General features: G+C 41.1%; 1 protein-coding gene across 3 annotated transcripts in view; it reads right to left on the bottom strand.

Annotated features, from left to right (window-relative positions):
• LOC109975356 (netrin-G1-like) overlaps positions 1-12,683 on the bottom strand; it is a 71,921-nt gene extending 59,238 nt beyond the window's left edge. For 2 of the 3 annotated variants that reach the window (XM_020625815.3, XM_065954309.1), the window contains exons 1-2: positions 10,891-11,450; positions 5,978-6,627 (exon numbers count right to left, since the gene is read on the bottom strand). In XM_020625815.3, coding sequence (XP_020481471.1) covers positions 5,978-6,223 — 246 coding nt within the window. In that variant the 5' untranslated portion in view covers positions 6,224-6,627; positions 10,891-11,450. Of the gene's footprint in view, positions 1-5,977; positions 6,628-10,890; positions 11,451-12,331 lie in introns of those variants that run through there. The other variant, XM_020625861.2, reaches the window with a different exon arrangement.
• Positions 12,684-25,467: the final 12,784 nt, after the last annotated feature.

The following is a 25,467-nucleotide window of genomic DNA, read 5'->3' as shown; positions in this document are numbered from 1 at the left end:
CCTTGTCAGAGGTGGAACTAATGTTACAATTGAAAAATTTGGACTCTGTTGTAAATAAATACTTTTAAAATCTGTTTTATAAGAAGGGTGCAAAGGAAAGGAACAAGTCCACAAACATTTGCAAGCAATCCTTCAAACCACTGGACAGTTGGCCGGAGTTTGCATGCGAAGTTTGCGTGACATTGGACATCATCTTTTCAAGTTCTTAAATAATTAAGCTATGAAAATGTTTATATCACCGTCCTTTTTTTTATTACTTGAAAGTAGATAGTGGGTTACGGTGGGTCACGGCTCTAACCAGGACCCTGGTTAGAGCCACCCAAGTCAAAAAAATTCTGCACACATCCCCTGATGTTCAAAAAGGACATTTCAGGACACAAACTCTCAAACTATGCATGTTAATCCAGGCTGAAATGACTCTGTATTTCTTCCAAAAACTGTCTGGCAAAGCAAATTCATAGGTTCTAAACATATCTTGAAGGAGATTAAAGCCATTCTGCAAAATCATTATTTCTGTCGATGACCTCCTGGCCTAAAGGTTACTTCCTTTTAGCAATTTTATAATCTATTTTTCTTTCTAAAGTCTATTACATCAGTTCTTGTGGGCATATAAGACACAGATTGAAAGTTCACAATGACTCCAGTCATTGCCAGCAAAGATAAGTCTGCTGCATTGACTGTCAATATCGTGGCAGTCTCCGAGCAGCTTAGTGGGAGCTCTCGTCTCGTCTCTCCTTCCTAAGCCTCCAAGGGGGCCGAGCGGTGAACTGGCAGCCACGTCTCCTTTCATCCATTCTAGAGAGCTGAATAAAGTTCAGAGGAATTACAAGAATCTACCCGGTTGGACTGAGAGTATCTGGAATCAGCAACATAACTGAATCAGTCTCACAAATGTTTGTGTTTTTTACATGATGTCGATCAACCCGTATGGCTGCAAATACTGCACAACAGTTAGATGCTAATGATGCTAAATCAAAGCTAACATTCCTTCATTTAGATAAGATGACGGATCAGTGTAGATACTGTTGGAGAACAGAGCGTCTCTCAAATTCTTTTCGCGAGATTTTCCCTGCCACTTTTCGAACCACTGGGTGAAAAATCTCTGATCAGCAGGGTGCTAATCCAAACACTGCTGCATCACAGCAGTCACATGGTGGTCCGATCAACAAAACAGACTTTATTTACCCAGCAGAGTCTGATCATGACGTGGTGGCAGCCATCTGCCAAACCTTTTTCTATGTTTAGTGGAACAAACATGCCCCATGCCCATAACTCAGCATATCCAAATGATTAAATCCACTTTTCATCTGCAAAAAAAATAAATGTTCACCTCCTCTATAAACACAATCAAATTAATTGGCATTTATCTTTTCACTAAAAGACAAACTGATTTGGAGTAAAAGGAGAGAGGGAAAGTGCTGTGATTAAAAGCACTCGTGTCTGTTGATCATATAAAAAGTGATTATGAGCTTTAAGATGCAGATGTCTCTCAGCAGACGTTCTTTTGCATTAACAGCTTGAGCCCATGTGGTGTGATAGTCTAATAAATGTCTCGCCTACAAGCATTCAAATGAGGCTAATTGTATGATTTGTACTAATGCATAAAATTGCAGATGATATTTTTTTGTCCATTAGTCGCATCAGAATGCATGACTAAGAAATGATTAGACTATTATACAAATTTGGATGAAATAAATCAATGAATCCAGCTTTGCTCTTGAATAACAGTGTTTCTAGCTCAAAACTTTATCTTGCACACTCTGTGATTCTTTAGATCGTTTAACATAAGAAAGAAAGAAAGAGCTGAAGCCAGGGCTGACTGATAGTGAGTGACAGTGCGACAGTGCACCACAGGAGAACAGCCTTAATACCAACACATTTTTGAAGAACCCCTGAAGGTCTGCAGCTAAAAATAAAAACAGGGCTAACTCCCCGATGCAGCACACCTGTCCTCCACTCTGTTTATCCCCGGACTTTCTTTATCTCATGTCCCAAACGTTGAAGAAAACACAGAATCAAAAACAAAAAGGCTATCGTCACTATTTTATCCAAAAAGTCAGATCTTAAATGTTAAAGTTGTAACAGATCAACTCTTGAATGATGAATGCCCTTTTCATGAACACAGACTGTCAAAGCTATATATATGATCTGCAAAGATTAGTTTAGATGAAAAAAACAAAAAAACAACCGCATCCTTGAACGACAGAGATGAGAATCGTAGGCAGAAGGCAGAAGGCAGAAGGGAAAGGAAGGGAGGGACATCCAATCTTTGACCATCCACCGGAAGGCAAAGCAACTCCTGGGGAAAGTGATTAGACCTGCGCTCACAACTGAAGGCAACATAGCGATTGGCCAAAAGAGCTCATTTGCATGCTCCTCTCATCTCCCACACAAGTCTGAGGAAGCACCCGTGGATAAGGTCACCGGTGTCAGTCTGCCTGTGTGCCAGACGAGAGTGTAAACAGATCAAACGCACAACAGCTGTTTAGGCGAGTGCAGAGGGAGGCCGTGTTCCTGATCATCTGGACAATGATGACCTCAGATTTATGTCAGAGGTGATGGACATTCTGGCAGTGAGATGTAGGGATATCTGACAAGTTACATAACAAAACCTTCATTGTAAAAAGGCATCAATCTAATGTGCATGTGGTGTTGGGGGAGTATTGAGTTTGCAGCTATTTTATTCTATCCAGGTTTTATTATGTCATATTTTGGCAGTTTTATATTTTCTGTATTGTAGGCATTCAACTATTTCTCCTTAAACTTTGCCTTCTGTTATATCTAGTATACCAAGTGACACTTTAGTCAAGTGTCCTTCCATTTTTCACTGCCAACAGAGAACAACTTGTCTAAACTGAAATGACTTCTCAGGGAGTCAAAATTTTTCGTATTAATTTTTTCAAAACTTTCTTTTATTCAACTTAATTCATTCATTCAATAAAACTCAGTGGATCTTGGAGGTCAGAGAATTTGACCAACCAACAGAAAAATACTGTACAATGAAATAAAATGATTGATAATCAATCTAAAACCATTTAACTTAAAGCAGTAAGGAGAGATTTGTTAGAGTCACTGTGTAGCTGTGACCTTACTGCTAATGTCAGCTTGCAAACAATTCCACAATGGCAGTGCCAATATGCTGATACCTTTCAGGTGATCTGAAACAGCAATCAATCTACTCGAGGAACTATTCTTTAAAATACAAATGCCAACCTTGGGGAGCTTCAAATGGTATAGAAAAAGACAATAAGATCATTAAGATTCTTCTCATTCTAAATGTAAATTCAAATTTTCCATTTTCCAAATACATTTAGTAGATTTCTGTATATTTCACAGGAACTTTTGCAAAGTGTGCTAGCATCTATGTCACTAGAGTAAAAGCCAGCTAAACATTGAGTTGGTACAGTAGGACTCATTTTCTGGATAAATTGAATGTCTTTGCAATATAGCAGAGCAATCAAGCTGCATGCAATCTCTATTTGTTTTATATAAATGAAGCCAATGAGGAAGTGCAAAGAACTGCAGTTCTTTGAGTGTCCACTTGAGGCTGGCTGCAAAAGCTCAGGACGCTCCATTAGGTCCTATATTAAAATGCCTATTTTTACAGTTAAAATGAACATTGAAAACAAATTATTATCAATAGCTGTTATTAATTATTGGAAACACTGCACAAGGGGTGATTAAAAAAACTGTTTTGCCAGGAGGCTAAAGACCTGCGTGAAGTCCACTTCTTTGATTGTTAGATAGACCAAAAGTTAATGTATAGGCAGCATTGCCAATATGGGGACTACAGTAGTTAGGCTTCAAAACACCTCTTCAGAAACCAAAGGGTGAAGTCATAGAGACTACGTCCATGTTATATACAGTCTATGATAGCAATCAGTCCAATAGTTGTTGAGCTATTTCAGTCTGGACCAAAGTGTTTGATTGATCAAGTGATGACCTGCTGACTGAGTGACAGACAAAGAGCTGTGTAGCCTGAATAATTCCCTTTTATTCACCTTGTTAAAATAAAAACAAACAAACCTGCAAACTGAAGATGCTGAATTTTCCCACAACATATATATGGATTGCGTTGCTTCGGCTTTGCATGTAAGAGCTCATATGATGGAATTACCAAGATTACCACATTATCCACCTATGTCAAGAACAGGTACATTATTTTTATAGGGCTCTGCTCCTGTAGGCTAGCCATCAAAGTAGACACAGCTTTCACGTATCCTTTCTATTCTTTACAAATTCAAAATTCAACACACAAATCCACTTTAGGTATTTACTGGAGCTAGTCACATAGTCACAAGCATGAAGAGTTCTACATACGAGTGACCAGTCTTCATGACAGCTGACTCATCAATGGTAGTATTGTAATATCTGTAATATATATCAACAATAACTATATAACACACTTCAGTATTGATGATAATGATTTAATACAATGTGTATGAAATGTAGTTTTTTAAATGGATTTATCTCTCCAACATAACTAAAAGGGAAATATGAACCACATTGTATTCCATCTTCAACTACCAAGAGTTACTGTGGTAAAGTGATGCATTAGTCCATCCCCTGCCTTCAGTTAGTTCTTTATGCTCTCAGTGTTGTGCATGTTGTGTAATCAGGGTAATATAGCAGGCTGATAAAGGTTCCACAGCTTATTTTGATATAAAGCTCCACAGAATGCCACACGTGACAGGAGACCGGCTCCTTTTTCATCCTACAGCGGCATTAAATGTCTCAGTGCCATCTGCTGCTGCGAGAATTAAAAACTCTCCTTTTTAAAGATTGCCCGTTTTAATTGGTAAATATTTACTCGCAGGAGCTCTCGGCGGGCACACACGACTTCTAATGAAGCACTTTAAAGCCTGTGGGCTCTTGCTGCTTACTTTGAGTGTGGTTCTTAACTAATTCAACCTGCGCTTGAACTGTTGATAATTGTTGATAAGGCCCGGTGAAACACAACGCTAAACGCTGTGGTGAGACTGCAGCGCATAATAACTGTGCCAGCACAATAACCCTGTCACTGCTAACACTGATCCTTCCTCTGTGTCTTTGTTTGTGTGTGTGTGTGTGTGTGTGTGTGTGTGTGCAGTACTGAGTGGGGTTTGACATTGTACTGTAGATGCATGCATTTGTGAAGGTCTGTATGTGCAGCATTATATGCTTGTAGGGCTTGTAAACAAAATGGTTCATCAAATCTTCTTTGATAATATATTCGGTACATTTAAAATAGAATATTAGCTGCTTTCGACTGAGTCCCCAAAGATATAAGTTTGACAATATTTTAGGTTGGAAAAAAAAAAGAAATACATGAAAGTTCAGCAATGGTATGCAACATTTTGCAATGAATCACGACAACTCTCTTGGGAATCTGAAATGTTTCTGCAAGAAACTGCATGAAGGAATGCAGAAGAAGGTATCTGCCTTTACTATCTGAAGAATTGCCCTTTCTTTGGCTGCACACATTTCACAAGCTCATACACACACAAGACATTTGTCACTAAGTTATCATCAGAGCAGCTGGAATAAAAACTTTTGTAATTTTGCTTGACCCGACTGATATTCAAAGCATTGTTTGTATTTTTCTGTACATTCACTTTTCATATCCGGGTCCATGGATGTAGTGTACTTAACATCTACTTCTTTATGCGTGTGCATGTCTGTGTGACTGTGTGTGCATGTCTAAAACAGCCTGTATGTCCTTCCTTGTGCAGTACTTGTCTGTGTGAAAATGTGCATGTGCATTCATCTCTGCGTTAACTGACGTGTGTGTGTGTCTTTCTCGTAAGTGTGCTGCTGGATGTTAGCACTTGCATCCTAATGCACTCGGCTGTCTGTGTGTTTGTGTGCATCAATCTCTGCTGCAGCGGCAACCCGTTGCCTTGTATGCACTGCTCTCTATCCCTGACCCAGTACGCTGTGCGATCCTGCCTACAGCCTCATTTGTCTCCATCAGGGGACGGCCGAGGTTACAACTCACCAAAGCGCAGTATGTTTCTGGTGGATCTCCACACGTGATATTTGGGGGGTCGAGGGCCACTCGCAGGTACTTTGTCATGTCGGTGGCTTCTGGCTGACAGGCCATGTAGTCCCAGGCCAGGCCCTCCTCTGTGTAGATCTGAGACTTGCACACGTCATAGTGTCCCCAGGCCGCTGGGTAATGCTGCATGGCATGTGCCACACTGGTGCACACCGCTTGTAGAGAGAACAATACGAGCCAAAACATTGCTGGTTCTTTGTGGCTGCTGTGGAACGTCTTGTTTTTTCTTTACAGCTGCTTCTTGGTCACAAATATGACAATATTGCTGGGAATTTTCTACACTAACTGCAGCTTTGCGAGTGGCAATTGATCATTGGGGAGCTGTGGCAGCATGTTGCTACCTACTTTTGAGTGAGCAGCTTCAGGCAACCATTAGCCCTATTCACTTCTTTTTTTCTCCAATTTTTGCCACTTCTGCCTGGCTGATGAGGGTTGTCAACAAGTGAGCTTCTTTACAAGTGTTGAGCGTTGATGAAAGGGTCAACAAGCGGTCAGATGTGATGTGCAGAGCAGGGTGACACTCCTCATAAGTCAGCGGCTGTCAGACGCCCTGAGCTCGCTCTCCTGTGGTTTTTGCCACAGGCAGCATCCTTAAGGAGAGAAGAAAAAAAATACCTTAAATAGACCACAAAAACACATAAAACAGCTGAAACACAGTATTAAAATTTTAACAATGCTTCAACATGGTTTAAGGGCACTGGGATAAGTAGTGCTTCTCAGTGCACACACACAAACACAATGCGAGCCTCCACTGTTTGTATCAAGCCCTCAATAATAACCTTGCCAAAATCACTATATACAATTCAAATGGGGCTTGTTCTCCAAAGCCTAATCTCCATTTGATTTTCATACAAAAAGGCTTATTTCCATGTGTCAAGTCACGACATTTAAGTTATTGCTTTTCACCCGACTCTTGCTCCCCGCTAGCCGAATCAGGAGTTGCCTCTGTCCCAAAGCCTTTAGAGGCATTTGGGAAATATTAAAGTAAAATTGGGAGACAGAAATGGTCTATTTGAGGGATTGTACGTTTCTCAGAGCTATCACAAGCCATCAGTCAGATGGCCTAACTCGTCAGGTAATGGTTGCCTGGCAGCAGTCAGTGGAGACCGGCACAATCTCAATGTCTCAGGTAAAAAAGAAAAAGGGTGTGTTTATAGGGGAAATAAAATGGAGCAGCTATTTACAGCTGCCGCCAACAGAGTAATGACACTGTAAATAGGAGTTAAGTTACTGTTGAATGTCAATATGCTCTGATGGCCTAAGGTTTTGGCTTTGAGAAAATTTAATGTTATTCCTATGGGTAGGTGTACATTACCTTTTAACCATTGCCCTCTGCAAGCATGAAAAATGGTCCTCTATTAATGCAAAGTCTAAGTTTGTAATGTGACATCATATTTAATCCAACACAGACTTAAATAATGCCTAATACAACCAATCTGGTACATGCAGTTGAACCTCTAACTTTCCGGTCAGCAGATTCATTCTCTTCCCCCCGGGCTACATCCGACCCTCTGCGACCAACGCTCACCACTGAAATATAGATTTTTCTTTTCCAGGTAAGCAGCGGTTTGAAACATGTGGAGAGTCTTTTGTGCTCAGAGGAAAGAGCTACTTTTTTCAATTTGTGTCAAAAGATTAGAGTTTTTTTGTTATCAAGAGATAATAGAGTCAAATCAAATTAATGAAGGAAAAACAATTAATTATGAAAGGACAAAGATTTAGATGAGATGGGGTGAGTGAGTCGGTGTAGCTCTCTCTTTCATAAACACACACACAGGCAGATCTCTGTTCTCCCTGCCGACATATGGAGGCATTAGGATTCAGTATTTTAACTTGGCCGTCTTGTCTCCGACTGAAAATTGAACCAATTTTAACGGGTTTGCCCACATTCAAACCAATTACTGCTTTCCACCCAACATAATGTCCTTTTTTTTTCTTTCTTACAAATGACTACAGGCTTGAATACATTCCAACCAGAATGAAAGATCCGAGCCTGAGAAAAGATCTGCACTGCTTTTCAGCCTGGACAGACCCCTTCAAAGTGAGCCCTGTCAGGAGGTACGGGTGGCAGGCTTCATTTGACGGACCTCTGCTGGGCAAAGGGAAGAAGCTAGTGGAAGAATGTTGGCTCTCTAAATGTGCTCGTGTCAATCATTAAGACTCCGAAGAAGGGGCCATTTACAAATTTGATAACGCCGCTGGAGCTCATGAGCGATGAATACGCCATACCTTTCAGTGGGGATGCGTGTATCACATTTCATGAATATAAATGTCAGTCCCAGATCACAGATGTGTCATGGGAGGGACCACTCTCATCTCACACACACACACACACACACACACACACACACACACACACCTGGATACGCCTCCATTTCATAACACCGAGGTTGACTTTCATTATAAAGGCAGTCAAATTAGGTACCGGCGGCGGGGTGGTGGAGGTCGCTTATCTTATTTTTATTTAATAGGGAACATTCAAAGCTAATAAGCGACAGCAAATGGAGCTAACCAGGGGAATATTGGATTTAATTCATAGACACCTAGAGTAATGAAATCTATACAGATGAAAGGACAGTGTCAGGAAGCTCTGTGGACACGTACCATTTAACATCAGAGCACTACTAAGGTGCAAGTGAAGGGAAAGAAAGCATGAAGTTTAATTTTTTTAAAAAAAATCTGCTTCATGCTCCAGGGATTATTTCTGCATAAAATAAGTGTTCTGACACCATTTAGGAAGCTAATTCATCTTTAACAAAGCTCTCTGCAGAAGATTAATTAACCTATGAAAATAACTGTGATTCATGTCATTTATAAGTGCTATCCTACCTCACACAAAGGCGTCAATAATTCATAACAATTACACAAACTAAGTCACAAATGCAATATGGTATAAGTGAAGCATCCTTGTTTCTCCTGTTCCTACATCTACACACCTCCTTTGGCGCTCAAAAATTCAAGGAGAAGCTTGGAAATGTCATAATTTCTCCGAGAAATATATGAGGTCAGATTCTATATTAAAAGTCATCAATATTTGAGCAGCTCTCCGTATGCAGGGAGGGAGCAAGAGCTTAAAGCTGAGGGTGACCACCTCTCTCTTCCCCCTCTCTCTCTCACTCTCTCTCTCCATCTCTCCATCTCTCCATCTCTCTTTTCCTTCACTTGTTTTTGTAGCCTCTGAAACACCCCCTTGTGTCCGCTTGCATTCCATCCCCTGGGCAGCTCAAGCATGGCAGAGTGTTTTAAAAGTCAGCGTGCAGCCGTGCCCCGTGGCTTATATTGGTTACAAACTCCCTGCTAGACTCTTAAAAACCCACGGCGGATGTATTTTTTTCTCCATTCACTTTATACTAATCCTGCTAAAGTGTGGCTTTGCTCTCAGTCTCCAAGTGTGGCTTTTTGTGATCCAAAACCTCTGGCTCGAATACAGGGCGGCGTTTAGGGGAGCTGTCCATGGTGCTGAAATACAGGACCCCGTACTGCATATCCACAGGGCCAGAACTGTAATTGCTGACGTCTGTGGTTGCAAGATGACACTAATCACAGTAAGCTAAATAATTTTAAAAAAGGAACCTAGACTGACGCTCCCTGTGTGGTCCATTTAGCAACAATTGCTATTTTTTGCCCTTCCTTTCAGCACCTATTCTGGATTTGGATGCACACAAATACAATACTGCCTTGTTATGTTTATTGATCTTGCAGACTTCCAACCAATTACTTCTGATCCACGGCCAGTTTAAACAGACTGATGCTTTGTAGCTGGCTGATGACTGCAACAATAAACAGGTTAATGCTTCCAACATTCATCGAGCCAAAAACCAGCCCTTCCATATGAGTCACAGTGGAATCGACTGGCAAGCAGAAGCATGTCTGTTCTGGCATGCGTTTGTGTTCTTATTGTCTCTCTTGTCCTTCATCCCCCCCTCTATTTTTCCTCTCTGTCTGTCAATAGCAACAATAGATCCGTAAGCACATATAACATATAAGTCCAGAGGGGTTGCACTTTTGACCTCCTCAACTGGAGACACTTTTTATTTACAACAAGGACCGGCTGTGCTCTGCTGCAAAAAAGCTCTTTTTCCTCCCAGCTAGGATGTGGTTGATGTGGGTACAATGTAAGGGTCTCTCAGTGTGGAGCCCACACAGATTCAGGGATACAGCCTTCACAACTGCCTCACATGAAACCTGCCGCCATACATTATTCAAATCCCTCTCCTGAAGCACTAACATGCAAAAAATGCAGAGCATGTTGCAAACATTTTAAAATGCCATGACATGTAACATTCATGCAATCAGAAACACGGGACTGGCAGAAAGGAAAAAGTCCAGTCGGTTTTTTTTATATAGTCGAATAGATGATTTTAATTTAGAACTTTCAGTAATCCAGACATTGACAGTCAGTTCTAGGTCCGATTTTTGCGCAGAGGCGAGACACACCTCATTCTGACTTTACTGACCTGCTGCGCAACAGGTTAAACTCTCATTATTCCTTCAAGGATAACGAGAAAACTTCCAAAATGACAACAGCTTTCAAGTATAAATATACTGTGTAAACACAGATTCATACGCTCTTACTTCCTGCAAAATAAAGAACACCTCCAAAACGAGGCTAAAGGTAAACTAAAACGCTGTGGATACATGCCACAGCGATTCTTACTCCATTTCTTTGTGGCTGCTCATTCCTTATTCATTTAACCCACTTCAAACCTGATTACAGCTAACGTTCCGCCCATGAAGCAGCCCACTGTAATTACCCCATTATCGCCCATTTAGTCATGATTGTCATCATCACACAAGTGACGGTTATAAAGAAGGAAATTACACAAACAGAATGCTCAAAACACAATACTCACATTAAAATGCGCTCCTGGGACGACAAGCTCATTCAACAAGTTATATGCAGAAGAGAGTAGCTGCAGAAGGGTTTTCCCCGCGCCTTTCACTGATTCCACTTTATCTGATTTATTCTAATTTCGCTCCAGATGGAACAATAAAAGCGAAACGTGGGCAGTCGCGCGTTCACGCGGAGAGAACCACGTTTTCCTTCTTTAAACTTTTCTATAAACTTTTTTTCCCCTCACTAAAGGAGCATTATTTCCTTTCGAATAACGCTCCGGGACTCTTTCATATACAATCCTTTTCCGTTCCGCGCTCACAAACGCCGTCGAGAACCGACTGGTTTCCACGCGAGCTGTTGGGCTTTACGCAGCGCTGCTCCTGGCACTGCGTTCATTGGAATGGCGCACAACAAACACTTCAAGAACCCGTTAAGGGGATTTACAGCCTGGTTGCAAATTCGTAAGAGCCCATCAACGCGCATTTCCACACGTCCCATTGGAGAGAAACTCTTTGGAGAGACTGTTTTCTTTGCCCAGCCGAGTTGTGGACGGGAGAGGAGGGGAGCGATAAGCGATCTTTCTCTAATGGAGCGACTATGTCCAGTTTCAAACGAGCGTTCCGCCGGGTCCTAAAGATTTCTGGCACCGAAGTCTCAACTTCAACCGTTGTTCTCAAGCGGATGTTTAACTCATCAGGCAGCCATTGAATAGTAGACTCATTTATTATCCTGAGTTTTTAATTTTTTTTTGCCACTTGGGCTGAAAATGTATTTATAATGCAACAAAGCAAGTTTCTCGCAGTGATGATTGAGGAAGGATGCTCCAGGAAATGTTTATCTTTCACTCTCCTTTTCTTAAAGGAGCAAATTCTGAACACTTAGCACGTCATGGTTCGATTCGTAATCGGAGGCTTATTTGCAGTGGCACTAAATTGGATTCTTCTATTTTAAGTTACTCGATAATTGCTCATAAATAAGCTGCATCGCTTTCTGCAGCGGCTTCCAACAGCTGCAAGCCCAAATGCACTGATGTCATTTTGGAAAACAAAAGAGCTAAAATACTGTGAGGGTGATTGCAAACGTTCACCTGAAATACGGTATAATACATCTACCACCTGCATCCCTGCAAAGTCTAGCCCATGAGCACACTCGTTGATGTTTTTATTATCACATTTCAGGAGGCACTAAAACGACAAGGGATGCATGTGGAGAGTAAATCCACAGAAACTTAACAGAGGCGAGTCTCCAGGGTAGATAAAAACACAGTTCAGCACAATTAAAATGCAGCCGAAGTTGCAGGAATACATTCGAACAAGAGGCAAAAAAAATACGATCAGAATATTTTTGCTTGTTTGTAATCGCCCGCAGGTTATATACAAATAATTACTATTACAACACCGCCTCAGGACTCCGGTTAAACAAACAAACAACAACAACAACAAAAAAGGACATCTTACCTTCTATGTAAGAATGCGAGGGATTAGTAATTCGCTTGCCAAAAAAAGGAAAAGGAAAAAAACTCCCCTGGCCGGAGTTGTTGCTGTAATTATTCGGTGGGTTTGCAGGCAGTGCTGGAAGAATAACTACAGTGAGGTGCGTCTCCCGGGCTCCCTTGGCGAGGAGTCATAGATGTCACCCTCTCCACTACAGGGTGCCAAGCTGCACGGCAAACAACCGCGGTGACAGGTCGCTTTGAACACGCATTTTAATTGTGCTGTAATGCCAACTGGTGGAGATCGCACGATAGGAACAACCGCGCCCACGTGAAGGTCACAGCAGTAATTGAGTAGAACGTTTTCCATGTCGGTGCAATAGAGGTTTAAACTCAGTTTATCAGTTCATCTCTAAGTCCCTGTTTTCTTCAGTCGCTCTTTTTTTGGAGGGTGTAACAAGACTGTTCACTCAAAGACACAGAAAACAGGGTTGCTATTTTCCTGTTACCTTTTTTTAGTGTTCCTACATTATAATCTACCTGATGTACTAACTGCATGTTCAGCACCATGGACAGCTCCTGCTCCCTGTACTCAACCCTGCAGTGATTTTTTAGTGGAACAAAAGTCAAACTTTGCACACAAAAACTAGTCTTTTCATGACTTTGTAACTAATGTCCAATGTTCAATTCATCATCAATGTGGTTTATGACAGTTTAAACTATTATGAGACTTCTGTCCGTCCCTCTGAGGCCCCTCGTCTACCTTACATTTAGTCATTTGGTTATCTTTCCCCCCATATTCTTATGTCCAGCATCGAATTATGTATTCATTTTCAAGGGGGTGCAGTACATATATGGAAAGATTGGAATCAACCATCTTGTTTTGAAGGAGCCCATTTGACCTTTCTTTCTTCTTCCTTCAATCTAACCCTTCCTGGAAACCAGAATATACTTGTCTAATTTCCCAACCTCCTTACTTTTCTCTTCAACACTCTTTTATTTAGCAGAATGTACGCTCTGCAGCTCAATGTTTAATATGCCCCCCAAAATAGAAGCGCAGCCCGTATTGATTTCTTTTTAATTAATATGCAACGAAACCCTTTGTAATCCCATTTAAAAAAAAAAGTGGCAATGCCATTTCTGTTCTGATAAAGTCAGAATTGGGGTCTGGACTGGGGCTGAATGACAACAAGTCTCCGGTTCCTGCTGAGGTAAAGTGGCTCACATCGTCTGAGAGGGTTCAGTCTTTGCTTGGAGCGTATGCTGCTCTTGACATTTCCATTAAATCCTTCCTCCTGGAAACACGATCATTTGCCCTGACACTCACATACATGACTGTGCTGACTCCATAGATAGATTGATAGATAGATAGATGGATAACAGTTTGTCCTATATTTTAATGGATAATGACGGTAACACTATAGGACTACAAAACATTCATATGAAGTGCTGATGCACTCATTGATACCATATACTGTCTTCAACATGCTCAAAATTACAACTCTGCCATGCTGAGGTTAACATGTTTTTTGTTCCTTTGTAAGATTTTGGTTTATCATGTTAACTTCATTATATTTTCTAATTACCATTCAAAACAAAGCATAACGAAAGCTGCTGGGATGGGCACATTTGTGAGTATTTAACAAAGACTGTGTGTATGAAGTGGGTGTAGCTTGTCGTTGCAAAAGTGAAGCTGACACAGCTGACCTTAAACTTGCAGTATTTCTAAAGGACAGACAAGGGAGACTTCAGTGGCTGCCGTGTCAACGAGGACAGAGAGGGAGCAATGCGTATCCAAATGTTGTCACTTTTGATTCCAAAAAACAAGATGGCAACAGTCCAACTCAAGAAGTAGAGGGTTGAAACAGGTGGCACTGTGTGGAGCAGTACTTCAAGCTGTGGGGCGTGCCCCCGCAAAGTGGGGTGTGATAACATAAAAAGGGAGGGGGTTCGGGTGAGATGACAAATCACCACAAGTGATTAAATTCGTAACAGTTATCAATAGTTGTAGATCATTTGTCTCAAAAACACAAACGCTAGACTTACACAAGAGGAAGTCAGAGGGCCACCAAGTCTATGAGTTGATTTTTCAGTGGACAGTAAATGTCTGAACTAAATACAAGCTTCAGCTTCAGCTGACTGAAAGTGGTGGATCAACATTGCTGTTTCAGTGAGTGTAGTAGTTCTAGTTTGATGTTGTACATTTGAAAACCGGGCTTTTTTTCTCCCTTTTTTGAGTTAAAGTTTAGCATTTCTGCTAACTGGTCCTCTATTTCCTACATTATGTTAGTGTGTTTTAAAAAATGCTTTTCCAACTTTTCATATGAGCTTAACACCTTTCCTCAAAGTAAAATGGTTTGGTTATTGCAGGGTTTCATCTTATACTGTATTTTGCTACACTACAGTACTGTAACTTCTGTTACTTTAATTTCCGTTATCTTAACTTCCTTGTTAACACATAAATGTATCTAAATAATTGGTTTCCATGCTAACATCTACTATATGCAGGTTATTAGTGTCCAGGAACAGGTGTGCCCCAGTTCAGATAACACACAATTGAACTGCTGTGACTGTTTGCTTGGATCAGTGACTTTTCACATGAAAACCTTAACAGTGTTTCTTTCTCCACAACTATAGGTATGTTTTTTGGGGCATGGATATATGAATTATAGAAAGCACGTGTGGTAAATTAATTTCTTTCCAACATGGCACTGAGAGAAAACCCTTTGAATGTTTTGTTTCTCCACAACTAGCAGCAGCGTTGGAGAGTAAATGGCTCAGAGACAATCTGGAGAAATACATCTGTGCTTTGTAAACAACACATCATATGGTCACATCAGCTACACACGCCTCACAGGAGGAGAAATTCACACAATCGCAAACCCAACTTGTGTGTGAAAATTGACCGTGGTGTCCTTCCTTATTTTTTTTTCTATTTAGATTCCAACAGTAGTAGGCTACCAGAGCAGTGTCACACTAAGTTCATTACATGTCTGTGTCTACGAACTACAGTAGTGCAGCATGGTGGGAATACAATATTCTGCATGGGCCGGTTCTCACCGTCCACCTCCGGTCAGAGGTGGTGGGGTCGGCTGGATGAATCCACAAAGCCTGCTTCAAATCACATCAGAGAGGCAGAAATTCCTCCATTCCTCCATTGACACTCCACACTTTTTTTATTTTTTCTGTTGGCTTGCCGCGGTGTACGGTGAAGATCCAGAGGTGGAGTCTGCCCTCTCACCCTCCGCCTGTCCTCTCCCTCTGTGCCACCGAGAGCTCGGGCTGACAGAGATGGAGGGTTTGCTGTTTGATTCAGCTCCCGGGGGTCTATTGATAGTTTCAAAGTGGAGTCCACCTGCCACTGCTTTAATCATCCGTGACCCCGGCTGCATGTCGGAAGACCGCAGAGGGGGGGCGGGGGACAGGATTAGGAGCTGTGTTTGTGTGCGAGCAGTCAAGAGAGAAGAAGAGACAGAAAAAGTAGACCCGAAGAGATGAGATCAGGGGAAATAATGAGTCTATTGAGCCACTTTTCCACCTTTGAGTGTTTTATGTGACTTTAAATTTTCTCCACTCATCATCCAGATTTGGAATAACCCTGTTTTTTTTACTCCATGCAGCTTCAGGCTTGTCTTTTCTCCCTCTTTGAGAAGCATTTCTATCTCTTAAAACGTTTTTAAAGGTGTATTTAATCAGATTTTTCTCCAGAGGTGGAGCAGACGGAATCAGCATACAGGCACAACTTATGGCTGCTAAATTAATTCAATTTATTCCAAAGCCTTTCTTAAGGCCAAGGTTGTAATTATGGCATGCAATTAGAGGGGGTATAAATATTAGATCACTTCCCAATTCCCTGTGAAAGTTAACCCAAAAGTTGTTGTTTTTTCAGGTATTAGTAATTTACATACGGATCTCTGAGTGCTCCTGGCTGTATTTAAAGGAGCATTCACAAAGCACTGACAAACATCACTCATTCATGATGCATTTCAGGCGAGAAGGTTGTTACAGCTGATCTCACTAGATTCCCTCTGATAATTGAAGTGAAGTTTCACCTTTAAAGGGACAAGTTGAGCAGCGATGTAGTGGCATATGACAGTGTAGCTGTTCACCCTGTGAGACATACTTGCTAATTCGAGTGGGTTGTTTCCGCACGTTAAAGTCTAGTGTGTACACGGAATAAGTGACACTTTTCTGGAGAATCTGCCAAAGCCACTGCTGTGAAGCTCAGACCAGGAAGTGATCACGGTAAGGAAGGGGACGGGGAGAGACAGGAAACACTCTTTGGAATCAGTTCAAGCACTGGGGTGTGCGTGTGTTTGTGTGTACCTGTGTGTGTGTGTGTCTGCTTTTGGAAGGTAATGCTCATTTATGACATACACATTCAAATGTCCCCATGTTGCTTACTTATTTCTAAAGAACCTCCATACTTCTATATATTTTCTCTTCTGATGCATGAATTATAGCCCTCATTAAATACAAAGCTGCATTTACTTTCTGTTTTCAATACATATTGAACGTTAAAGGTCACATATTATTTTCCTTTTCAACCAGTTTAAATAAGTCTCAGAGCTCCCCAAAACATGTTTGAGTTTCTGGTTAAAAACTCCATTCAGATCCTGTATTCTGTCATGCCTTTTAGCCCCTCTATTTCAGAACAGGCTGTTTCTGTAGCTTTAAAAGTAAGTGAGCTGGGTTCGACCACGCCCCTCTAGAAGGGCTTGGGTATGGGCTTTTTCCCAATTGTTTACAGCGAGAAGGCAGACGAAGAAGGCAGAACAAACACTTTGCTGTGTGAGTGTCACCCAACTGGGAGTGGAGTCACCTCCCTTTCTGATGTCACAAAGGGAAAATCTCCAAACTGCTTATTTGAGCACACATTTTCTGCAAAGTGGAGCTGGAAAAAGATGGAGAGGGGGTTTGGTCGACAGGCTACGGACACATATTAGTGTTAGAAAAACATTGTAAAGAGTATTTAGCATAATACGTAACCCTTTAACTTTCAGGAAGAAAACCATGGTGATCTTTTATATGATCATGAGCTTTTTCTGCTAATATCTTTGCCTCGTTTAGCAGTTCCAAAAAGGTCTGGAGTTATAGATGGCGGTTTTCACACGTTGAAGATTTAATCAGTAATCAAAACTTTGTACTAAAAATTAAAAGAGGTGTTGTCATCTTCATATGCAGCTAGGTGGCAATCCAGCTAAACCTTTTGAAAACAGCAACAGAATGATGGCAACAAAATTGCCTAAAGTACGGATAAGTTTGACACCACTAGGCTGAAATACCAAACCTTTGAAAATGCGTATTGCTTTGACTTGTCAACATGATCTTCAAGCTTCTGTTATAATCTTTTACATTATGCCGATCCCTGCACCCCCCCTGTGGACGGAGCAATACCTCTTATCTGCATATGTGCTCCTACACATGTGAAAGAAGTGCTTTCGGACAAACAATCAAACATATCCCTCTCTGACAATCTTTGCTGCATGGAAAACATAAAGAAAGGCTGTTTTGGCAGCATTCTGTTTTTCACGGACTCTGGGACAGCGATAGCAGACACTAAGATTTAGGTCTCAGATATTCTTTTTTTGTTTTGTAGGTCATATTTAAGCATCAGTAATAGTCTGTTTCTTAACCGACTAAAAACTCCCTACAAGGGCATAAATCAACAGTTGCACAGTTCCTGGAGGTGACAATTCCATTATAGGAAATTTTGGTAAAACTTTCTATGGACTACAAATGCTGCCATCATAACTTCTGTATCTAAAGTTGACTTTACTTCATTTTGCTGCAGTGTAGTGGGGAATTCAGCATAATGCCATTATGAGTCATAGAACTATTGTCAAAACTATAATTTCACAATCCATTATGAAAACAGATCTGTCTCTGTGTTGCTGTATTGTTCCACATTTGCACTTTTGTGTGAAAACTCAGAAACAAAAGCGAAACATGAGGCACAATAAATGAAGTAAAAGGAAATCCCATTTCAGTTTGATGTGTGGTATAACACTTGCAGTTTTACTGAGCACTTTACCAATAAACCATGTTGTTTCTTGTCATGTGAACCTGTTCCCGCATGACGTGACTGTCATCTCTGTTCATAAGTGATTGTTCTTTAATGTACCAATGGACTTATGGAAGCTTGAGTAGACCTCACTTTTCTGTCAATGGCATGCCTGAAGAAAAACATGGGCAGTGTTTCCATTCTATCCAAACTAAGCCTCTATGCTCCTTGAGTAGGCGGCTGTGGCTCAGTGGTAGAGTTGGAACAAGGGTAGGTCAAGGGTTTCAATCCTAAGCTCATGCAGTCAAATTTCGATTTGTCCTTGAGCAAGACACTTAACCCCAAATTCCTCCCGCTGCTGCGTCAGCAAGTTAATCCTGATGGACACTTTACACAGACGCCTCTACCATCAGTGTGTGAATGTGATGTGAATGGGTAGGTGTGACCTGCGATGTAAAAAGTGATTTGAGTTGTCAGAAGACTAGAAAAGCGCTATACAAGCTCAAGTCCATTTACCATTTACTTTGAATAAGGAATGGTAAAGGAAATCCATTGATTGATCCAAATCCAGTCTTCAGACAAAGTCGGTGTTAAATGGAATATTGAGGAGGGTAATCATGTCTGAAGCGTTACTAATGACACATACAGATGCATCCCAGTTTCCTTAACTCTCTGGAAAGGTATTCAAGGCTGCTCTCTTTGCACGTTGCACTCTGGAATCTGAACTCAGAAGTCTTGTTGAGTAGGCGGCACACTTCCATTCTTTGCCAGGTATTGGAGGCAGGCAGGCGGGCGGCACCTCAGCTGCACTAAAACCAGGGCATATAAGCAGCTGGAGCCCGGCTCCTCCTGCCTGGAGAGAAAACGGGCAACATGCCAACCTCTCTGGGAGCTGTGCTACATTTCACAACATGATGGATGGCACAAGTCGTTTTTAACCGTAACAATGAATCAGATCATCGACAGCCCGTTCTTAATGTTTGAGAAGCATCCCTGTAGGATCAAGGCTAAAATTCAGAGTCTAACAAGCTGACAATTGAGCAATCTGAGCACTAAGCCAATTGACACATTCAGAGAATTTCTTCTCCTTTTATTCGAATGAGATGCCACATGCAACAGGCTTATTTGAATTTGCAAGAGAAGATGTCCCTGAATAAAAACGTGGCTTTTAAAGATACAATATAAGTGTTTGAGATGCCACAAAACAAGCTTGACCAGAGTAGGGAAAATAACATCCTATCAGGTAACAGACCATAACCAGAGTCTGTTTGTTTTTTCTTCTTTCGTAATGCAGGGTTGTTTACGAAAGCTCTTAGTTTTGATTCATGTCTACAAAAACCCATGTGAGCCTTTTGACATTTATTAGCTACGGCATACCAAAAAAGTGTGCATTTTCCCTGAGGTTTATTTTGCTGTGTCTTGATGAGGTTTTTGACTTTTTCTGCCGTGCAGAAGAGTTCTGAAATGTCCTCACAGGATTCCTGGCGAATTAACAAGTCGATAAACGCTTTACATCCCACAGCTTTTGTTAGTGTAAATGTTTAGTGCTTGAAATTACACATGTTTAATAGCTGATCATAACGTGTTAATTGGCTTGATCTTTGCCAGGCTGACATTTGGTGAGGTTTAGAGCCTGCTTCCTGTGCCATCTGATGCTGGAGCACATTTAAAGTTGATGAAATCCCATCTCTTTGTAACGGAATCAGTCTACGATATAATTTCTTGGCTCTCCAGTCATGTCTTGAAGCTATTCAGCAGTTGTGTGACCACTAAACTATTTCCCAAAAGACAGACGTGGATGGAAAATATCCCAGAGTCAATTATCTATAAATTGGATTGTATTACAAAGAACAGTAGTGCTGAATATGTGTAGTTAAGGCACGGGGGACACAGTCAACAGAGTGTACCAACCAACGCCAGGCGCGTGTTAACACGCTTTAGCACAGACAAACGTCGCCACTGCTATTAATTCAAATTCCAAGCAGCCATTCATTATTCCTTCCTCCCTGCTACATGCATCTCTCTATCTTACAAGCCATGCAAAGTGTCCTGCAAACATGGAACTATTAATTGATTGGATTTTTCTTGTGTTCTGCCTTATTAATCACCTGACTAACAATTAGGCCTGCACAGCCTGTGCGGAGCAGGATACTCTCATATATCATGGTATTTGTTTCTGTCATGTTTAGAGCGGTTCATTATTCCTAACATGGACCATTGGCGGCCGACAAGGTAGTCATTGACCTCTACCTAATCGTCTTTTGATTGAGGGTAACTCATTTTGATGGGTAGACTTATTGCTAATGCTAAGGCGCACTTTGAATATTGATCCAGTAGGTTAGCACACACTGTAAAAGTCTTGATTTGTGTGTCTAAATGCTTGACTAAGCATTCACTCACCCGAGTCTAATCTACTTTTCATTGAGGTTAACACATTGGGATGCTGTAAGCCACAGGGGCCCGTGCTGCTCATAAACTGAACTCTATTTCCAAAGGCTGCTGTAGTATCAGAACGAAAGAGATCACGTCTTCAAAACAGCAGCAAGCTCAATGAATAACAAACCTCTCACTTCCCCCAGCTCCCTGAAACGACAGGCCTTTTATATTTAGAAATTACAATAGGAGAGAAATACATTTATTACCTTTTCTGATATAGTTCTCCTGTTTGGAAATAAAATAGAAAGATCCCATTTCTAAATATACGTGGAACAAAGAAACATACCTACTGCATGTTATGTAATAGTAAAGAATAACCCAGTAATGCTGCTGTAGCCTCAGGGAGAGAGAGATTTGGACAACCTTAGTTGTCAAGTTAGATCCAGTTGAGTTTGAGGGAAACGCAGGTCCAGAGGTCACTGCAGTTCACATGCTTCCACCACTTGAGATAAATACTGAGTACATAAAAAGACATTCAAGCCTCTTCAAATTCAATCTTTGAAGGATTGAGGTTGATATTTCCAAAACATTGCAAAGTCTAAAGATGTTCATTGGTTTGTTGTTTTTTTATTGCTGTCTGTATTTCTCCTGTCTTTATTGGCTGTGAAATAATTCCTTTGTAACACGATTATGTCATTTTTTGAAATCCTTAAAACCGCTGGCAGAGAGTAGGTGTCAGACAAAGTTATAAACTGCCAACATAGATACAGCCTCCACGACAAAGATTCTCAAAGAGTGATACCACCACAGTGATGTTTGCTACAACTCTAGCCAATGCTCCTGTTTCCAGAGAAAGGCCCTCGGCCCGTCTCCTGAGCGAGCAAGCACTGCGAGCACACGTCAAGCTGGACAGAATAGATTGACCTGGACAGGAAGTCAGACAATTAAACTCACAAGAGCAAAAAACACAATATACAGTATGGACTCCTGTTCATATTTTCCATCACTTGATCCACATTAATTCAAAACAGGCACTGAACGACCAACAAATCAACCTCAGAGAGACAAAGCAGCATGTTGTTTGCACTTTTTTCTCTTGATTTCCGCGTGATTTAGTAGTTCTCTCATGATGTGTGTACAGCTGCTCATGGCTGCGCTCCGTCTTGAAACGCTCTCAGCGAGGCACCGTGTCGTCCGACAGAGCAAAACTGTTGCGCTGACGGTACGCAGCGCGAACACACTATGTTGAAATAGGCAAATTAGTTGTTTTTTTTAAAACACGACTTTGTCATCAAAGGTTGCCAAAATAAATATTTACCACAAGTTACAGGAGCTTTAAGAAAGAGGTGAAGAACTACTGTATATGACTCAGGTACGAGATATGTGCTTCATTTGATTGTACAGTAATTACCATATATAATGACCAATATGTGTTACCACAACTCATGAAATTCTATACAAGGATTACAACCATCTGTCAGGCGATCCAATTAGACATTTAGCTGTTCATATGTATGCTGCATTCAAATTGGTTAGTTTTTACGCTCAGGATTGACAGGCCTCCATATGTGTATTTCATCAGAATCTCAAGTGATTAAAAGCAGAGGAGAATGGATTTTCTGATTGTAGGAATGTCTCAGTCACAAGTTTTTGGGAGCGATGTTTGAGCACACTTTTATGTGGAAGATAGATGTCATCTCTTTTCTGCCAATCTTTCTCCCCTCCCCCCCAAAAAACACGATATTTTTAGAGATGGAGCTACTGTATTTTACACGCTTACGAATTCAGCCATAGATTTCTCTGTTCTCTTCCTATACTCCTACCAATATGTATGGTGCCTCTATTTATTCCACCCACACCAGCAGATACATGTGCACAGCAGCACCAACACACAAAAATACACACACTTGAAAAACGCCGCCCTCAAACCGCGGCATCTTCATCAAACGTTTTCCTGTTGTGTTCTCATCCACCGTGCTCCTTGAAGTAACCTTACTCATTGTGAGAATCTGCAATGCAGGCTCTGCTTCATTTAGGTGTTTGTTGGGTGGGCAGGATGCAGGCTGCATTATTTATGATGAGGCAAACCGACAGCGAGTGATAGGCACCAAACAGACACGAGAACAGCCCCTCGTACCAGAGTGAAGCAATCAAACACAGTCCCCATGCATTTAGCGAAGCTTCATGACACCTCTTTTCATTTTAAACATAACACATTGCTTCTCCTCCTGCTGAGAGCTGAGGAGGGGACACAAAAGCGAGAAGCTGCAGAATAGGGGGTCCTGAGGGAAATTGCCAGCATTTCTCCCTCCCCCTAAAATGTTGGTGTAAAAAAGCACTGCTGCTGATTTGTCAAAAAAGAAAACAAGTGCGTAGGAATCATGATGAACAATTCCGCAGATGAACAAGGACAGATCTATCTCCACTCCTCATCTGGAGGAAATGTTACCTGTGAAACAAAACGTCACATCAGTTCTGAGACAGGCAGCCGTCTCTTGGATATAGACAGCTCTGATGTATTCATATTACAATGCAAATAGCGCCTATCCATTATCATCCACTACTGAATCCTCTTTGTTTGTGGGGATTTATATTAATCCCAGAATCCGAAGAGTGGCCGCCAGAAGCAGATTTACTTGTGATGTTCATGTTATGGAAAATGAGGGAAATGAATAAGGCATGAAGGCGAAGTGTTTGGGTGCAGACCGGGCTTTAAGGAGAAGACAGAGTCGGGTTAAGAGATGTAGGAATTGGGGGGAGGGAGGATGCGGTGGGAAGGAGGGCAGTGTGGAGGCCACAGGGTCTGCAGGCCAGGTCTGCTGAGAGATCCTCAGCTTTTCTTCAGTATGCTAGGCAGGTACTGGAATCCAGCGAAAGCTTTTAAATATTAAACGCCAACCACCTGCAGTTTTTCTCTGTCTTTCTGTTCAATAATAGAAAACGGCCGCTAAAGCTGTGATATTTCTGTGTGTGAGAATGACGGTTGCATAAGAGTGGATGGTTTCAAGAATGTTTGCTATAAGACCTAAACATAATCAGCAAGTTGGGTCCATGCAGTTGTCAGGTAAAAATCTATATTTAAAAAAAAATAAAATACACAGAAAAGATCTTGTTTTTTGTCCTCAGTCCCACTCAGGACTTGATTATTTGAATCTGCAATAAAAGAAAATCATTTGGGCTAAAGATCATGTTTTGGACATTTAGTGATTCATCAGATGTCAGCCCAATTCACACATGGGCTGCAATAATAATCATAATAATAATAATCATAATAATGATAATTCATTTTATTTAAAAACTGCTTTTCAGGTACTCAAAGACACTGCACATTAGTTTAAAGTCATGAAGCCTTGAAAATGTCCGAACATTTTCTGAGAGGGGATATATGTTCATGATTGAGGCAAACTATTTATTTTAAACCCTAAGTAAATACAGATCAACCAGTCTTGCATGCACACACACACACACACCCCCCAAATACACACACACATAGACACACATTTAATAAGCGAGAATAAGAACACAGAACAATCCTAATAAAAAAAACAAAGACCCTCTTCTCCCCATGTTTCAAAGGTGATTCAGGAACATTTCTATTATGGATGACCTTTTTTAGCTCTAAGTAACATTTTGGAATGTGTACTCTCAGGAGTCAGGAGGCCTATATTTGTCATTTATTAATTCAATAAACTATCTGATGTTATGATGTTGATGGTTTCCAGCCTTGTAGACACTTCCTATTTAACATTTAAATCAGACATGTAGCGTTAAAAGAAGGTACCACAGTTTGATTTCTAAGCATTGGAGAGAGCTGTCTCCCCCTGTAGCCTCCTTCCCGAAAAGTCAGTGTGCATGCAAGTTGCGGACATGGAAGAGTCAGTGGTTAATCGGCTCTGCATCGGTCTTGAAACCTTTCTGTGTTCTATCCTCTCTCCATTTATCATAATCCTAGTTTTACCACGTTTCTGGTTGCAGAGCTTATTAGAAAGATGCAGAAGCTTTTTAGGTCGGGTAGAATCAGTTATATCTGAACCACTTCGCTTGCCTGCTTCCTTTGCTTCAACACCTGTTGGTTTGTGGTGATAACTGGTCTCATATCTGTCAAATAGAGGGGCGTCCAAAACAACCATGTGTGGGTGCCTTAAAATTGCTTACCTTCAAAATAAATACTAACCATTCAGGATCGGAATCAAAGCTTAGAAGGAGGACATACAACATGTTTCCTTAATGTCTGATGATATAGTAAGTTTATTCTATGTTTTAATTCAGTAGATTTCTTACATATTGGACCTTTAACCAACAGTGAACCTGATGAAGGTCTATTACCGAAACGTTGCTATGTATATTTGGAAGTTAAACAGTTTGTGAGAGTTTGCTTGAAACTTTTGATGGGTGCATTACTCTCTTACGCACATGTGCTATGAAAGAGATGTGCAAAATCATTTTCGGTTTGGAGGTCCTGAATGTCCTGAAATTGTCCAGAAATCGTTCCGAGTTTATATGCTAAAGCGGTTTCCTTTAACAACACAGCTCTCTATGAAATGGCTCGCAGATCGTTCTTCTTATCTTTGTTATAAAACAAAATTTGAATTCCCATAACTCTCCCCTATATTGCCTAGTCTCTTCAACAGCCACAGCCTCATTTGTGTAGATTTAACTTAATAAGATAACCACAGGCTTTGCTGTTTGACAAACAGATAGTTTGTTGATCTTCTCATTCCCAGAATTGACTTCAATCCCCAAAATGGATTTGGGTTTTTTTCTCTGGAGGCCCAGTGCTG

Source organism: Labrus bergylta, chromosome 4 (assembly GCF_963930695.1).
Source record: "Labrus bergylta chromosome 4, fLabBer1.1, whole genome shotgun sequence".
NCBI lineage: Eukaryota > Metazoa > Chordata > Actinopteri > Labriformes > Labridae > Labrus > Labrus bergylta.
The sequence above is the reverse complement of the archived record's forward strand: the minus strand, read 5'-3'. Positions and strand labels throughout refer to the sequence as shown.